This window comes from Eschscholzia californica, unplaced genomic scaffold, assembly GCF_041429995.1.
Source record: "Eschscholzia californica isolate CP2 unplaced genomic scaffold, dmEscCali1.0.p SCAF_1, whole genome shotgun sequence".
Classification (NCBI taxonomy): domain Eukaryota; kingdom Viridiplantae; phylum Streptophyta; class Magnoliopsida; order Ranunculales; family Papaveraceae; genus Eschscholzia; species Eschscholzia californica.
The window spans coordinates 14,194,785-14,213,302 of NW_028238198.1; the positions used below are offsets into that span (position 1 = coordinate 14,194,785).

Below are 18,518 nucleotides of genomic sequence, written 5' to 3' on the forward strand. Positions count from 1 at the left end.
ATGATAATGTGTTTTGCGTGGAGCGATACAAACCATATGGCACGGCCCATTGGATGTTAGGGCGCACTTTGCACTTCATTTTGGGCCTTATTGTGTTTCTAAATCTGCATCTCCAACGATGGATCGATCCAACGAATTAGTTAACCGGGTCAAAGTCCATACACACCGCCGCCGAGGTGCCTCCACCATATTTAACAAAAAAAGAACTCACCCAATCAATAATACCCATTGAATTAAGGAGTATTCATTAAATTCATTCTTTTCAGCATCGGTTGGACGTCCCTCTTAAACCTATGAAGTCATGGGACCGAGTCTCGGTAGAAGCAGTTTGCCATCGAGATTTATCCCATGTAATTTAGGCAACACATATAGTAAACAATATAATAAATTTGTCAGGCTTTAGGCCTCTTTCATGTTGTCGAGCTTTAGGCTCTTTCATGTTGTCGGGCCTTAAGCCTCTTTCATTATGGTTTAGATTAGACAGTCATCGTGCTCATCACATCTTCCTGATGTCGACTAACGTAGATCGCAGTCGATTTCTAAAAAAAAACATTTTTTTTCTTTTCTTTATACTATGAACTACAGAAACATTCTAAGTGTGTCTGGAATACAAGTTTGAATTCAGAATTAATCAGTAACACATTGTAGTGTTTCTAGAATTTAAAGAAGCCTTTTATAGTGTCTATACTCTATAGTGTCTACAAGCCAATAGCATACTATATATCTAAGAAGAAGTCAAAAGCAGTTTGTTCCAGTTAGAAGTCCATAATACATCTGAAGGTTTAAACGCTTTCAATATTGTGAAATGTCATCACAACTCTAAAAAGAAGTCGTTCAATCCTGGTCCTCCTGGAGGACGTACGCTCCATAGAGAATTATTGTTGCCTCGACTTATTCTTTGTGTCTAAGTCTAACTCAGTTATAAATCATCTCCTCTTCAAACAAAATGAAAGCGACTTATCTTGGAGGACATATACTCCCGTTCGAACTATTAGGAAAGTGTGAAAGATCTTAAGGAGAGAGAATTGTTGTTGCCTCTACTTATTCTCTTTGTGTCTAACTCTTTTTTTTTTTTTGTTAAGAGGTGTCTAACTCAGTTATATCCCAAAAAACATTTATCGCTTGAGTAATAATTTTGAAACAAACAAAATTTGTAAGGAACCCCTTTAACACATATAGGGGGCACAAAACCATCTAAAACCAAATCTCATCTATTAATTCATTATCAAGGACAACCACAAAAATCCTTCTCACCAAAAGTTACAGAAAGAGAGTACTCAATCCCTAATCCCCAAACCCTCAAAACCTTAACTTTTTCTCTGGCATTTCTTCCAACTTCATCTTTACCTAATCCTCTTGCTCCTGGTTTAGATACCTCCACGTTTTCAATTATGATGATTCACCTTCGAAAACCCTAACCCTCCTCTTCGACAATTCTTCCCTTTACTACCACCACCACCGTTGCCACCATTACTACCCGCCGCCGACGCTGGCCCTGTTACATCCATTATTTCCGGTTCAACAAATGTAGCCGACGACATTTCCATTTGAGAAATTCTTACAGCACCTAATAATTTCTCAGGTAATTCATCTTCAGTTTGTGATTCAATCAAAAATCCCATATCAACTGTAACAGACGTCACATAACCTAATGCTAAATGCAAAATAGCACTAGCTAAAGTTGAACTTCCAATATCAACATCAATTTCCAAATAATTCTCACCTCTATAGTAATTACAAGTTAATGCTTTACCTAATAAACAAGCTGAATAATTTCCAACTGTTGTTTTAACGATCCATGGTCCTTTAACGATCCGATTCACGATCTTGAATCTTTGATTACGAAACGAATCATCTTCTTCGTTTATAAATCTATATAACAGTGAACCGATTTGAATCGGATCATCAGTTGAAAAATAAAATATACAACTGTGAGTTTCTTTACCTGGAATTTGAAGATTTACAGCGAAAATGAATGATTTGAGTGATGATTTGTTAAGTGATTGAAATTTCTTCAGTGAGTTCATGACTCGGTTGTCCGATCTATTGAGTACGTTATCGAGTTTTGATGTTGATCTAAGCCAATCAACTCCGGCTGGTTTAAGAATCCAATTACCTGAAGGTGATTTTTGTTTCGTTGTGAAGAAATTTTTGCTTCGTAAAATGAATAGATCTCCTGGCGGTGAAGACCAACCGTTTGATCCTTTATGAAGATCGACTCGTTTTAATGATCCACCGTTGATTGCTTCTTCTCTCCAATCTTCTTGTTCTTCACGAGATTTTGAGTAGGTTTCTGCAACTTCGTTGCCGGATCTTTGTTGATTCTTCTTCGTTGAATACATTTTCCGGTAATGTATTCCGAACAAGAAAACAAATTCCGGCGAAATAGTTTTTCGAGATTCTAACTGAAGCTTCAGAAATTCCTATCTTCACTGATTCTGCCTGGTATAAAAACAAATTAGGTTGAGAAATAAAAACCCCTGTTTTTTGTTGGAACTACGATAATGCCCTAAAAAGGCCAAGCCTCCCTATTGTCTGAGATCTATAAGATTATGTTCCAAAAAAAAAAAAAAAATCTATAAGATTTTTGTAATACCGAATTTACCCTTGGTTTCGATCTTTCTTCACGAGTAAGGCTGGATGTGGTCCTAGAGAGAGAAGCTAGAGAATACAAACGCTATTAGAGAGAAAAAATGTTTTCAATTTTTTTAGTAGTCGTTAGAAAGCATTGATGCATCTTTAAGATATAATAAGTACGATAACTGTCTACGTTAAATCAATAATTAAAGAAGTCTAAAGTTCGACAACAAAAAGTCTAAAACCCAACAACATCTACTTTATCTAGTGTCTAGATACATGACATAAATTTTTGGTGATAAACTACTTCCACCGAGACTCGATTCCAAGACCTCATGGGCTTAAAGAGGGATGTGCTACCACTATACAAAAGCGTGGTGGACAAATATTTTCAAAATTAGAGTATAAAAGTTCTTGGAATTTTCTCTTGTTCATCAAATGACAATTCATCTAGCTTGTTGTATTTGCATTTAAGTAGGGGTCAGGAAGTCTCTATAATTCAATCTGATTTGGGTTAAGAGAAATAAAAATACAGATGCGGACGGAGGCATTTCGAATGAGAGTTTAATAACTCAGTTTTTCTTTCCTGCTATTTGGTCTCTCCCACCGAATGCGGTGAAACCTAACTAACTTGAGCATATTTTATCTCCGTGTGATGATTCCGATGTGGTGAAGACTAAAAATTGGTACACTCTTAAGTCCCAAAACTTTCATGAGTCCGCATAGATCAACAATCGGGCAATACACCTTCAAGAACCAAATAATTTATCAACAAAATGTAACCAAGCTAAACCTCATACAATTCTTTTTACAGTTAACTAGATCTTGATTGATTTGCATATTTATGAGGTCTCGATAAAGATACTGGTACTGCTACGTTCTTGTAACTTCTGCGCAAAATCATAAAATGTAGCAATTCTTTTATATTTTCTCTCGATATGGGTAAAGTGAAAGTGTATACCCAGATTTTGTGGTAAACTAAGAGTCCGGTGACCTTAAAACAATTCAAAGGGGCAAAATCTTCACGTCAGACATGTGAAAGAATTTTTTTTTTTTTTTTTATGAAAAGACATGTGAAAGAATATATGAACTCAAGTTTCAAAAAAGAAAAAAAAGTCTCAAAGAGTGTTGGAAGGTCAAGAGCAGCCAGGTCTTGTAATATTTTTCATTTTGGGGTCACCCTAACTTTTAGGGAACGAAATGGCTACCTTGATTTCCTACCTGGGGGTTCTAGCTCTAAGCCACTAAAGCTTACTACTAGAACCAGTGATAAAGGTGTCAACCTACCTGGGGGTTCTAGCTCTAAGCCACTAAGAGCATGTCCAATGGGGGGGGGGGGGGGGGGGGGGGGGGGCTGGGGCTCCCAAATTCAAAATTTGGGAGCCCCAGCCCTCCAACCCGGGAGCCCCGGGGTTGGACTCCCGGTGGGGCTGGGAGCCCCATGCTCCCGGGCTCCCAGCCCCAAAATCTATCCGTTGGGAGTCCCCAACGGCTAGTTGGGGACTCCCAACAGTTGAATTGGGGTGGGTCCCCCCACCCCATGTTTAATATTTTTTTTTGTTTTTTTTTTTTAATTATTTTGTTTAATCTTTTTTTTATTTAATTTTTTTTGTGTAATTTTTAAATGTAAATCATTTTTTATTCTATTTTTTTTAAATAGAATTTCTTTGATTTTTTCTTAACACACTTCATTGATTGAAAACAAAATATTAGAGCCAAAATTTAATGGGTGAAAGTTAAAACACAAACCTCACGCACTTACACCACACATGTACAAAATTTAGATTTGAGAGCCCAACATTGGAGTTGCTCTAAGCCCCAGGGCTCCCAAAATTCAGGGGCTCCCAAAATTGGGAGCCCGAGCCCCACATTGGAGTTGCCCTAAAGCTTACTACTAGAACCAGTGATAAAGGTGAAGCAAAAGATATATTGTTTGGTGTCCGCTGGGCAGGCAAAAGACAACCAATATATTGTTATAGAAAGTGACAATTAAAGTTTGATCCCACACAATCCGAAAAAATTATACACTCGAATCGACAAAATATATATCTCATCCCGCAATTCAATTGCATTACGTTCCCATACGTAAATATAGGGGCGGGATTTTGGTGTGTGGCCCGGTACCCGCCCGCGTCCGCCGCATCCGAAGGGTCTGTGGACTCCCAATGACTGAACCGGGCAAAACCCGTCTGATCGATATATGTTAAGTAGATGGACGCGGACAACTGAACCGGGCAAAACCCGTCTGATCGATATATGTTTAATAGATGGAAGCGGACAATGAGGCCTAACCGGTGTACTGCCCGAGTCCGCCCGTGTAGGTTGTCTGTTTACCCGCCTGCTCACAATAAATATGAACCATTAAATTTTTCGTGTAAGATGGTAGTGTTAGATTAAATTAAACTATGACATATGACCCTCCAAATCAGAAGAAGTCCAACCCTTTTCTTTCCTCTTCTCTTCGACTCTCTTCCGCTCATGTCTCTTCTAGTTCTGAATGTCGAAATCCTAACACTTAATCATAATCGATATTTTCCTCTCTTTTGATTTTCTCTGAGAAACTTCTTTCTAATTGACGATCCTTTATCTCAGTATTTTTAATTTTGTTGTAATTGTTCGCTAAGTTAATGAACTTGGTGACTTTTATTTTTTGACAAATTACAATGTATAACTTGTGCACGCCCAACTGGTGGTTGACATGTCCAGTTAAAAAAACGGGTACGGACAAGACAGTCTTACAGAGAAAAATCGAAATGACTATATGTTCTGTCCAGTTACCCAAACAGACAAATTTGAGTTGCGTCCGTTCCGCCTGGACCGAATAGATAATTATCCGTACACTTCATTGAAAGGCACCAAGACATGTCATCTCTACATCAATTCAATAGAACTCAAGATAACCCAGCAGACAAGCTAGCAAAATAGATCAGAAAACCACAAGGCAATTGGTTCTAGTAATACATTTCTAATTTCATTTCAATTTTGTATTGTAATCATACTCTTCGATGTTAATAGTATTTTCCTTTCACCAAAAATAAAATAAAATAGGCTTACAAATTATAAAAGAATGAGGAAAAATATTTGTTGTTTCTTTTTGTCCACCGTGTTCATCAACCTGGCCTAATTCTTATTACATCACTAATCGTTAAAAGTACCATGTTCGTTTTGAGACAACCGAGTCTTAATCAAGATTATTTTATGTCTTGCTTGAGCAAATTCAAATTTTAGATCCAACTTCAACAACAAAAGATAACAAATACAACCAATATATATCCTCCAAATAAGTTGAAATTTCAAGTCATTACAAAAAGACTGAAAACCCCATTTGATAAATCCTTTACTTTCTCATATATGTAGAAGGCAACTCTATTGCTTTTTGTTTGTATAGATTAGGACATATGGACGACAACAAACGGTAGCTAATGATATGCCAGAGACCAAGTCATTGTTCTAATCTGATTGAAGTGAAGACAACATTGAAATTTCCTAAAATGAGTTTACGCCACACTCCAAGTCATTGTTCTAATCTGATTGAAGTAAAGACAACATTGAAATTTACTCAAAAGTTTGCACCACACTATCGAAAAGAGGCCCATATTTGTTTTGTCGTCAAAGAGCATGATAATTCTCAAAAAATATAGAAAACCAACTAAATGGAAGGAGAAACATGATATTTAATCGATTTCGAGAAATGAAGCTTGTATCCCCACAGTTTACTGTTAAAATAATATGAAAAACGAAATGCGATAAGTTTACGAGCTAGAGATATGAGCAGAACCACCCAAAAAGTTCAACAATACTAGATGTTGGTCCTGAGGATTAAACAGAAAGTTATCAAACATGTGATTTTGTGCATATGAACCCAAATAGTAACCTTGAAAGGAACCTGCATAGCTAAGAGACAAACTGTGATGTAGATGAAATGTACCAGTTCAGAAGTCTGTGGCATTACAATAACTGCAGTCAATTTCCCTAGAAAGGCACATACTCATACCATACTCATAATTTTCTATCTAAAATGCACAAAAAGTGAGATTGTAAATGAATGATGACCTTAAGCTCTTACATCATTCTGTCAACTAGTATGAGACATGCTTGTCGACATGAGCAACAGGGCTCATTTGCACATCATTTAGTCCATTACTACTTAGGAAGACGTTCTAGGCCTGATAATAATGTAGTACCTTGTCTTACATATCTGCCGGCCTTGCGTGTGAACTTGGAATTTTTGCTCATCAGCTGTTGAAGCCTCGGTTAGTCTAGGCTAGGCCCGTGCCTTGGAAACAAACTATGTATCGGCGTGAGTGGTCCTAGGCAGTGCTTAAATCAGGGACAATATGGTTCGTACTGAGTCAAGTGTTTCAAGTTTTATTCAAAATACTAGCACATAGACGTTGTTACTGCAAAGTCCATATTACAGTTTTCAATTGAAACAATTTCCCCAAAAGTACACATTGAACCTTTCAACCTTCATTTGTTCATCTATAGACATTTATTTTTTTTTTGTACATTCACCATTTTGTAGCCAGCCACTAATAGAACACAATGCATTCCAAGCTTGTTAACAAATGTTTTCAGTGACCAATAAGATAGTGCTACCTGACTCTTTTGAGCTAGAAAGAGACGCAACCATAAGATATCATGGTTCACGACCTGTTTCAAAGAAACCCACATAGACTATGATTATACAAAGTTACTCTACCAATCTGTGAAATTTGTTCAACTACGTGAATATTTATGGGCTAATGATCATGTTATATGATTGGCCATGATCTACAATCAAGTGAGACTGTCTCTTCTATAGAAACTTCGAAAGAGGGAAAGAAAAGAATTTTAAGACTATTATCTAGTACTAGACATGGAACGAAGTACCTGTCTACAGTAACTACTTTACTCGTCAATATCTATGCTAAATTCGTATTACTCTTAAGCTTTCTTGCATACTTCACGGACTAGATGTCAATATCTTACATAACTTACGAAACAAGTATTAAGTTTGTGGGCTTCCCCAACTCAAAACCAATTGGCACGATTGGTGTGACTTTAGAGTCTTATACTCGGTTAGCAAGCTATCAATTTGTCAGTGTGGGACTATCCTCATAAATTACACCCCCCCATCCCCCTCCCTCATGTACGCCATTTTGCGTTTCGTGTTTTTTTCTGTTACATGAAGCACATGTAGACGGCTAGTAACTAACCCTATCAGATGTGGGCCTCCTCTGAAATCATATTGTGATTTTGGGTGTCTAACACAAAATCGATTAACAGTTAGCCATGACTCAATGAGTAGACCAGCTTCAAAATCTCAAATACTAAGCTTAACGATATGCAGTGCTAGTTTAGGCCATAGCAATCAATAGACATCAATAGAAAATCACCATATGACCTAGGTAAAAGTAGCTCAATGTCAAGAACACCTCAAACACCCAATATTTATGCTAAAGTAGTGATCACACTTGAGAAAACAACCAAATAACATAGAACATGAAGTTTCCCCGCATAACGGAAAAAAAACCCTAGCAATCAAAACACAACATACACCAGTATGTATACATATGTACAAGTGATGATTACTATATTGCAAGCAAAATTACAACAAAACAAACCCTTGATTATGTTAATTTGTCACCATAATTTGAACATATACTATTAAGAAAACTGAAATTTGAAGAAAACGAAAAAAAAAAGATTACTATAAAAGAGAGATGTTTACAGAATAGGTAAGCAAGCACCACTGATCTAGACGGGTGGTATGTTAGAGAAAGAAAACCCTTTATATCCTTTGTAAGCATAATATGCAATCCTCGTGTAATAGAAGCCTGGTATGAAAAGAACCGATCCCAACACAGAGAAGAAAAGCCCTAATTTAAAACAAACAAAAAAAAAACCCAAATCAATTGAAAACCCTAATTAGTTACGGTTAGGTTAAAAAATTAGGTAAAGATAATTGATTAAGTGTTGTTCTTATACTTACCATGAGCTCTATCACCACCAATTCTGTTAGCAGCCATGAAAATCCCGATAGCGATACCTAGGGTTCCAAAAACAAGTAAAGAAATAGCAAGAGCTATTTCTTTAATTGGAGGTCGATTGTGTACTATGTATGAAGATTCAATCATGATATCTTCATCTGATATTGAGAACGCATGATCTACGTACGCCATTTGATCTTTGAATTTTGATTTGAATCAAGAACTAATAAAAGTCGATTCTTTTTTGTTTTCCTAAAAGAAGAACTCGAATTAGGGTTTATAAGATTTGGATTAACAAGAACGAAGAAGAAAACGGGGGGGATTGAAGTTTTATACTCGTGTTCCTGAAGTCGTGTCAAAGGGAGATCCTTTATACGGGAAAACTTGGAGGTAATCTAAAGGACTGAAGAGGGTGAACGATACCCATCCATACTGAGTCTTTTTTTTTAGGTTAAATATGACGGGAAGATGGAGGATTTGCTAACCTAATCACTTTCTACCTACGTGTGAAAGTTTGACCAAACACCATGTCCAAATGTCAAAATTAAAGGGTTGTTAAATGAGCACTTTGTACTAATTTAGACCTTATATAAGGGATAAAGAAATGGGTAATGTTAGAGAACACATATAATACTAAAATACTAATCTAAGTAATTCATAACACCAACATGGTCAAGTGGTTGCTCCAAGTTTAATGGTACATTTAATTTAATATTGATGCTTTATTCACAAATATTAACAGTGGTTTTGTTGTTAATTTAATTATTCATGACCATCAGACTAATTTTATTGCAAGTAAGAGCATCTCCAGTACAACACTTAACAAACCTCAACCAATCTAATGTCTTAAATATGAATTGAGAATATTTTTCATAGTTGACGCTATTGAGATCCTTAATTTAAAATATTTATACAATGCAATACTGAAAAAACTCAACATTCATTTTAGATTTACTCTTACTTTTTTGTTTTAATATATAGAAAGATGATGTAAGACAACTGAAATACAACAAGAATTGTTGAGATACTCAAAAGAAAACTCAACTATCTCAACAATTGAGTTCTCTTGAGATAGTTGAGTTTTCTTTTAAGTATCTCAACATTTATTGTTGTCACAACATAATGAGATTAAGTTGAATGTTGCATTGGAGAGTATTTTTTGTTGAAATGATGACGATAAGTGATACTATAGAACTCCTCATCTGCTTCCTTGTTGAATAGGACTTAATTGTAGATTTTCACTTAAAAAAAGAAATTAGAGGGAGAGTTTTTAGAAAAAAGAAAAAATGAATTTTATTTAAAAAGAGAGTTTAGAGAAAAGATAGATAACAAAATATGTCAGAGAATTAAATGAAGAATAATTTTGAGAGAGAAACTATAAAGTAATGATTTATTAAAGTTAACGGTAAAAAGAATGTCATCTGGATATTTTCGATAAAGACAATGTTACTCAGACTCCCAAAGTACAGAAGAAGTCAAGAAAGTAGACACTTTGAGAGTCTGGGTTTTATTCAACTTTACCAAATTAAAAGTGATCTACAAATTTTGAATACTTTAGTGCCTACTTTCTTGACTTCTTCTGTACTTTGGGAGTCTGAGTAACATTATCCTTTCGATAAACTAGAAAGCTACGCGAGAAACTGGTCGTAAACTAGGAGGCCATATAAAATTAACCCTTAATATTTTTGTTGTACAAATAGAGATTTTCATACGAAATATTTAACCAGGACCATGAAGCTCGGAGTAAAGTTTGTAAAAGGGGAGGTTTCTTAAAATTAGTTCATTGGAGGTTGAAATATCATGGCGATGTCAACAACTCTCTAAAATAGTTATCAAGTTAGATTCAACTATCGGGTTCGACAAAGAACTAATATATTATCTTATAAAAAGTATATATTATCAATGCCTTGTAATGACTGACGTAGATAGTAGTTGGAGTCTTACAAAAAAAATTTACTGTATAGATACATATTATTGGGCACAAAAACTGATTTTTTATATTGCATGATGCTCACATCACATGAATTCATATAATATTCAAGGCTAACAATTACATATGCATGATTATCCGGGAGATATTTTTGTCGACATCTCTATGTCACATTACGGACATTAAGTCTATATTCGAAAAATTCGACTAATAGTGCGTTCCGAGTTTATCTTTTATGATTTCTAAAATCAAATTCAAGAAAAACTCCATTTAAGCTTTTGAAGAGCCCGGGTCAATTTCGAAAAAATATGGTTTGACATTTAATGATTACCAAAATCAATTTTAAGAAAAACCTGTTTCGGGCCTTCGGGTGGCCCAAAACAATTTCGGTAATATTTAGGCGGGACCCGGAGACAAATTGGACTTTCGTCGAAAAACTCTCACTCGGGTAAGACCCGTAAAATATCGTCCCATGTACCTAACTCAAACTTGGAATGGCCATGGACAACCATGGGTCGAGGCCCAAAACCCTAAGGTCAAGGCTTAGGTGGTGCATAGGACCGGCCCACGCACATTTCGACTCAGGGCGAGTGCATGGACCGTGGCTTAGCACGGTCTGGCTTAAGGCCGATCCTTTGGGATGTCGCGGACAAAGTCGGAGACTCCCTAGGCCGTCCCAGGCGCATCCTAGATGCATCTAGCCCTTGGGCGAAGCTTCTAGGCCATTTCGGTCCTAGACCGAGATGCTTACAGCATCCCAGACGCATCCTTATGCGACTGGTGGAAGCGTCCAGGTGTCTCAGACCGAGTCTAAGACACAGCGGCTTCTGATCGCTTGTTTGTCGTCTCGGTTGACCTAGTCGCGTCCCAGACGCGACTAGGAACTGCGTTTGCACGTTCCAGACTCTTAGTCTGGAACGGTCTCGACCATGAAAGTCGAGAGCACGCGATTGGTCGGACGCATCCTAGACTTGATTTCAATTTTTTCCTCTTGCTTCCAAAGTTGTTGCCCCATGTATTTAGAAATTTCTAAAAAAAAATCCAAAACTTGATTTCAAACGATTTTTAAAAATCAATGAAGAACAGTTCTCTTGAGAACACTTTTCAATATCGAAATCAATCAAAATCGAATCTTTTGAAACTCTTTTCAATCATCAACTTTGAAAATCAATTTGAAAACTTTTTAATCACTTTCAAAATTATCAAATTGAAACCTAAAACACTTTTAGACATAACTATCTATCTAATCAATAATGGATTAGTCCGAAACTTAGCAAAAATTAGTTATAAGCAAGAGGATCTGACGTCACTATTGGGTTGTGGTGTCTTCTAGTGTTCTCAGTAGAACCTCAAACATCTAATGTCTAACACTAGTAGTCCCAAGATCATCATGCATAAGCTAGTAATTAACTAAGAGTTTTAGGATTACCTTTATCGTTAAATTTTCCATCAAACCTTTCCACTCGAATGCGAAGACCAAGAGCACCAAGTGTTGTTCCTTTACTCAATACACCCGAATGATCAATTTGATCTCCCACCTTGTTGCTAGTTAGTTTTCCAATGGTGGTTTGATATGAAGAACACCTTCTTTTTTATTAGTTAGATAGCTTGGGAATTTTCTCTGTTTCTTTCTCTACTTGATGTTGTTGAGCTTGAAAGCTTCTTGAGAAATTCCACACCTGATTCAAGTCCCTAAGATACCTTATATAAAGTCATAAGTTAGAATCCCACCCTAATTAGGTGTCCTAAAATTCTCTTTTAAATAAGATTAAGGAAATTGTTGAAAATAAAAAGTAGCTTTTATTTTCCCTTTTCCATTACTTGTAGACGCAACATAAATTCTAACTGGGCAGATCTGACCGGCCCCATTAGGGCAACCGTCCAGCCAAGGCCGACCCCAATCCAGGCCTTAAACCTCCACTTTTATGGCCCGTCCCAAAATACCTTTTTTCGGGTCTTTTGTGTTATCTTTGCCTAAACTTCTTTTAGGCCAATGAGACATGTTTATGGGGTTCTTCCATGTTTATATATCTCATCCCACTAGTCGTATCATCCGATCTAATAGACATTCTTTTGTGTAACACGATGTAGGATCCGGTTGAAGTTATCGATCATAGTTAGTTTTTAACTAAACACTACGACCACTAAATCATCCGGACTTGATGATCTTTTCCTATTCGGAAAATTGCTCGCATTGCATCCTTGGTCGAAGGACATCTCCTTCAACCTTATGATCTGGTTAAGGGTTAATGGGGCTGCTCTCGTGTTGTGGATCAAAGGTCGCCCAAGAATCATGTTGTAGGTATAAGGACTATCAAGTACCAAGAAAGTTGTGCTTAAGTTGATTCCTCTTGCAAAAATAGGTAAAGAGAGTTCGTCGAGCGTGTACTTTTGCTCGCCACTGAAGCCAATGAGAATGGTAGGTCGGTGACTTATACTCGTCTCTTGCAGTCCCATTCCTCGCAATGCATGTAAAAGCAACATGTTAGTACATAAACCGTTATCAACAAGTATTTTTTTAACAATAACATTAAAAATAGTAAATGAGATGAAGAAAGCGTCATGATGAGGGTTGACGAGCCCGGATGCTTCATTGTCTGGGAAGCTAAGTGAACGTCTCGATTGGCAGCTATACGTACACTTCTTTTGGCGGCTGAGTGGCTGCCACCGCTTACTTCATATCCCCATGTGATAACTAAATATGTCTTAGTTAGAATCAGTTCCTCGGGTTCTTTCTGATAGACATCTCGTTGGGTCATAGTCTTCTTCCCTTTATCTGTCAGTTTGCCGGCAAGGTGACCTCTCTTCAATAGTTTCGCTACTTTTAATCGAAGACTTGTGCAGTCAGCGGTTGTGTGTCCATGACCAGCGTGGAATTCACACCACAGACACGAACAAACCCGTGAAGGCTCGGGGGACACCGGGATGATGCCTGCCAAGGGGCGTCTGACGGTCAAGTAAGCAAAGTATTACGATGAACAATAAATGAAATGCCGAGGGTATAACCGTTAATGTGTAATCGATAAATAGCTAGGCTCGTAAAATGGTCGGAGCTCGAGTCTACGGGAGTGAAATGATCAGAAGTATCAATGTTAGATGTTACCGAAGTTTTGATCTCCTTGAGGGTCTCTGGAAGCGTCGAGCCAGAATATAACGTTAACACCTTTACGAACGTCTACTACTGCCAACGACCAGAACAAGATGAACGTGTCAAGTCAAGGAGATAAAGCATTCAGAGATCAGGTAACTCGTATGCAAACGTCTCAAGAACAGTCGAAGTATAAAGAACGAGTCGAGAAGAAGAAGTAGGAGTTGCTTTACTCTGCTTTCGATGTCTTGAAAAATGGAAGTGCTTCTCTTTATCTAGGTATGAGGAGTGATCCGTTGGGAGGAGTAAAGGCTGACCGTTACAGAGTAAATGCATGGCATGATATCTGAGATAGTGTGACGTGTACACTAGTTGTACATGCACAACGGTTGTGCATGTTATCTGGTAATTACTCTAGGTGTGCATGTACATGATCTCATATTTAGACGTTACCATGTTATAAATGTCATTAGTGAGGGCAATACTTGTCTCTGGAGTTATGTTGACCAAGTCTGAGATCTTTGTCATTATGGGTATATTTGACATGTAGGGAATCTCTTCATTAAGTGATCTCTTACACGTGGTGCGTGGAGATCCTTACGTGTCAAACACTAGACGTGTGGAGATTTGGACGTGTGGAATTTTGTGCACATGAAAACTCTTTGCACGTGATTGAGCTTTGACAAGAGCTTTGAGGGTCTAGTCGACGAGCGCCCATTAAGAGACTTTTGGGTTGGGCCCGAGTGTGTTGCGATGGGTTTGACGTCTTAATGGGCACTCTAACGCTGAGGGCCCTGGTGTGGTTTTGGTGAACACACTATCTATTTCTTTCACCTTCTTTTCTTTTGTTTTTCAACTTCAACTTGTCTGTTTTTTTATTTATGGTTGAAATTCCAGGTATTAAATTAATCAAAAACAAGCCTTTCACTCTGCGCTTCTCCGGATTGAAAAAGAGGCTCTGTATTTCAAGGGTATTTACTATTTTCATATCTTGAGAATATACTTTGCGTTGATGACGAATTTTGTTAATTTCGATTAACAACTTGTTTTTATATTTTGTCATTTTGGACATGCAACACTTGTAGATGGGTCTCCTTTGGTATCACCAATTAGGAATTATGTGTTATCATCAGTTTGGAATTATGTTCGCATTGTTAGAGGAAACCAAAAATCTATTGTCTTATGTTCATTTTCCGGTGACACAAAACTTCGGTGCCGGTTGAAGTTAGAGTTAGAGGAGACTCAAGATGTTATCTTTACTCTTCAAGGCACTGGAACTAGTCACCTAACTGGTTACTACATATATATATATATAAATTTATTTTGTTTGTCTTAGTTTTGTTGATGGCTGAATTATATGTTTTTTTTGTATTTATAACTGAACAGAGATATATTTGAAGGAGATACCAAGATAACGGTTGGAGGCGTACCGATTGACAATACACATATGGATATATTTGTGAAAGGTCTGGTGGAAAAATTCATTGAGCAATCTGACTTTCTTAATAAGATGTGAAATAATGATCTTTTTTGTTTTCTGTGAATTAACAAGGTGAATGTTGTCTTTTTAAGTTGATTACTTCTTTCTGTGATTATCTTTTGCAGTCACTATTGAAGAACCTGATAATGCTAATGCACCGAGTAGAGATCATGCATGAATGTTCAATGGAACAGCGATAAGTTGACAATGTAAAGGTGTCAATAGCAAGGAGTATAAAGAAAGTTTGGGAGAGAAAGAGTGAGTTTCTTTTGTAATGTTTACAAAACTAATATTAAGTGATATGTTTGCGCTTTTATATGTTTGTTGTGTAATCTCACATACGTAGCATAACTCATGATGATGAAATGAAAAGTGTCATGGAAGTTGGATTATGAAATACAATAACCTTTCAAATACTTTTTGTTATATCTCACATCGATATATCAATGATCTGGTTTTGTTTGACTGTAATAATGGTATAGGTGACGGTGGTGTTACAAAGGTTACACAGAAGAGGAAGAATCGTAAAGCTAAGAAAGATGAAGAAATTGATGAGGCGAAGGCAAAGTACTATTTTACCTTTCATTTCTTGATTTTGCTTGCTATTGTTGGATAAACAATTTTTTTTGATTTGTAATCTTTCTTTATTTTTTAACGAAGGAACAAGGATTTGGGAGAAAAGATACCGATTATACATACAACAATGCAAATGAATGCGAAATCTGCCCCTGACTCGAATAAAATTAATGATAAAAAGTCGGAACGGTATTTATTAACAATCTTTGGTTTGGATTCACCAAGTTCACCACTATTTTGTTTTATTATTTCTTTTACTATATAGTGTCTGTAATATCAGTGTGCCCACTGAGGGTAGCAGTAGAGAGAAAGTGACATTCACAAAGCAATGGGAGGTTAAAAATAATCGAGGTTTTAAAGAAGGTCGAGAAAGGGTTGACAACGATAATGAAATCAAAGAAAGGACCAGTTTCAAGATAGCAGATTAATAATCTTGTTAATAAATTTCTACGAATGTGTTTGTTATCAATCAGTGGATCTTTAATTGTATTTGTTTATCAAGCAGTGAATAATCTTCATCTTAAGAAAGACGATGAAAAATTTGAAGCAGGAAATGTGAAGTAATATGTTACATATTATTCCATTGTTTAATAATAATACTAGAGTATAGCCCGTGCCTCCAGCACGGACAGTGAAAATTTGGCTATCCTTCATATCTTATCTTTTCTCCCTTTAAACATTATGATCAATTTCATTAATTGGGAATTTTATACCAGTCAGTTGAGTTTCTTAATTGAAAAGACTCATCAGTTCAATGAAGATGTTACATTCAAATCAATATTTACAAACACCATTAAAGATGCAAACATCTATTTTATCAAAAGAAAGTTACACTAAAAACTAATAAGTTAACACAACATAAAATTACTGATAATCTTCTCATCCCGAAACTTGTTCAAATAACAATTTTGCTTTTCATATCTTGAGAATTTACGTTGATGATGAAATTTGTAAGTTTCAATTAACAATTGGTTTCTATATTTTGTCATTTTGGACAGGCAACACTTGTAGATGGGTCTCCCTTGGTATCACGAATGAGGACTTTTCTGTTATCACTAATTAGGAATTATGTTCGCATTGTTGTGGGAAACCATACACCTATTGTCTTATGTTCACTTTCCCGTGACACAAAACTCTGGTGCCGGTTGAAGTTAGAGTTAGCGGAGACTCAAGATGTTATCTTTACTCTTTAAGGCATTGGAACTATTCACCTAACTAGTTACTACATCACGTAGGTACTTGTTATCAATATATATATTTATATATATATATAACTTTATATTGTTTGTCTTGGTTTTGTTGATGGTTGAATTATATGTTTTTCTTGTATTTAAAATTGAATAGAGATATATTTGAAGGAGATGTCAAGATAAGGGTCAGAGGCGTACGGATTGACAATACACCCATGGATACATTTGTGAAAGGTATGTTGGAAAGATTTATCGAGCAATCGGCAAAAGGCAAGTATACTAATATCTGTTTAATCTGACTACCTACCAATTCAACTTTTCACTTTGTTCTTGTTACTTTTTTTATTTAATTTGTAAGAAAAACAATGACGAAAGACAATAGAAAGAATAGTCTAATATCTTTCTTTGTTGATGATAAAGGAGCAACATCGTAAGTTAAATACTTCGAAGAGTGGAAATTTTGTGCAACATAAAACATGAAATGAAATTTATTCTACCCTATTTTTCTGTTTATCTCTGATTATCTTTAATGTTCTCTTTTAGTAAACTTTGTGGAGAAATGGTGATTGGAAGCACCAACGGTAGTTTTCATGGTCGCCAATTATCTTTTGACGGGCAACAACTAATTGGTGGTAAGTTTAAGTAGTATGTCTGAATTAATATGTTTTATGTTATTGAACCTCAAAGTTGTGAAAGCTGAAAGGTACTTACTTAGATGTGTTTGTCGCTTTTCGTATTATTGTATGCAGATGACTAAATATTTTTGACGAAAGTGGAACACATAGTATGTTTTCTTATGCACATGATTATATTGTATATAATCTGAAATCATGATATTTTTTGTTTTCTGTGAATTAACAAGGTGAATGTTGTCTTTTTAAGTTGAATACTTCTTTCTGCTATGATTGTCTTTTGCAATCATCATTGAAGAACCTGATAATGCTAATGCACCGGGTAGAGATCATGAAAGAATGTGCAATGGAACAACGAGAAGTTGTCAATGTAAAGGTGTCAATATCGATGAGTATAAACAAAGTTTGGAAGTGAATGAGTGAGTTTCTTCTCTAATGATTACAAAACTAATATTAAGTGATATGTTTGCGTTTTTATATGTTTGTTGCGTAATCTAACATATGTAGCATAACTCATGGTGATGAAATGGAAAGTATCGTGGAAGTTGGACATATGAAATACAATAACCTTTCAAATACTTTTTGTTACATCTCACATCGATATATCAATGATCTGGTTTGTTTGACTGTAATGGTGGTGTTACAAAAGTTATTTGGAAGAGGAAGTGTCGTAAAGCTAAGAAAGATGAAGAAGTTGATGAGGCGAAGGCAAAGTACTATTTTACCTTTCATTTCTTAATTTTGCTTGTTATTGTTGGATAAACAATTTTTTTTATTTTTAATATTTCTTTATTTTTTGACGAAGGAACAAAGATTTGGGAGAAAAGACACCGATTATACATACAATAAAACAAATGAATGAGAAATCTGCCTCTGACTCGAATAAGATTAATGATAAAAAGTCAGAACGGTATGTACTAACATTTTTTGATTTGGATTCACCAAGTTCACCACTATTTCGTTTTTTTATTTGTTTTACTATATCGTTTCTGTAATATTAGTGTGCCCACTGAGAGTAAGTAGAGAGAAAGTAACATTCGCAAAGCAATGGGGGGTTAAAGATAATCGGGGTT

The 18,518-nt window shown here is 36.1% G+C and overlaps 2 protein-coding genes across 2 annotated transcripts; both read right to left on the minus strand.

Annotated features, from left to right (window-relative positions):
• Window positions 1-1,195: 1,195 nt before the first annotated feature.
• On the minus strand, window positions 1,196-3,686 carry LOC147564362 (protein ENHANCED DISEASE RESISTANCE 2-like). Its single transcript, XM_086645340.1, has one exon. The coding sequence runs from the start codon at window positions 2,340-2,342 to the stop codon at window positions 1,386-1,388; it is 957 nt and encodes a 318-aa protein (XP_086501466.1). The 5' UTR covers window positions 2,343-3,686; the 3' UTR covers window positions 1,196-1,385.
• A 3,236-nt stretch (window positions 3,687-6,922) lies between these two features.
• On the minus strand, window positions 6,923-8,905 carry LOC147564363 (uncharacterized). The gene is made up of 3 exons (XM_086645352.1): window positions 8,552-8,905; window positions 8,291-8,438; window positions 6,923-7,230 (listed from the first exon to the last, which is right to left on the minus strand). Exons 1-2 carry the CDS (start codon window positions 8,739-8,741, stop codon window positions 8,317-8,319), a joined length of 312 nt encoding a protein of 103 aa, XP_086501478.1. The 5' UTR covers window positions 8,742-8,905; the 3' UTR covers window positions 6,923-7,230; window positions 8,291-8,316.
• Between the last annotated feature and the right edge of the window lie 9,613 nt (window positions 8,906-18,518).

What these genes read in the sequence shown, in the direction of transcription:
- LOC147564362 (XM_086645340.1), bottom strand. Translation starts at nt 2,342, where the DNA reads ATGTATTCAACGAAGAAGAATCAACAAAGATCCGGCAACGAAGTTGCA.
- LOC147564363 (XM_086645352.1), bottom strand. Translation starts at nt 8,741, where the DNA reads ATGGCGTACGTAGATCATGCGTTCTCAATATCAGATGAAGATATCATG. An exon ending in TGGTGGTGATAGAGCTCATG is followed by an intron (nt 8,439 to 8,551) that starts GTAAGTATAAGA and finishes GTTTTAAATTAG; the next exon opens with GGCTTTTCTTCTCTGTGTTG.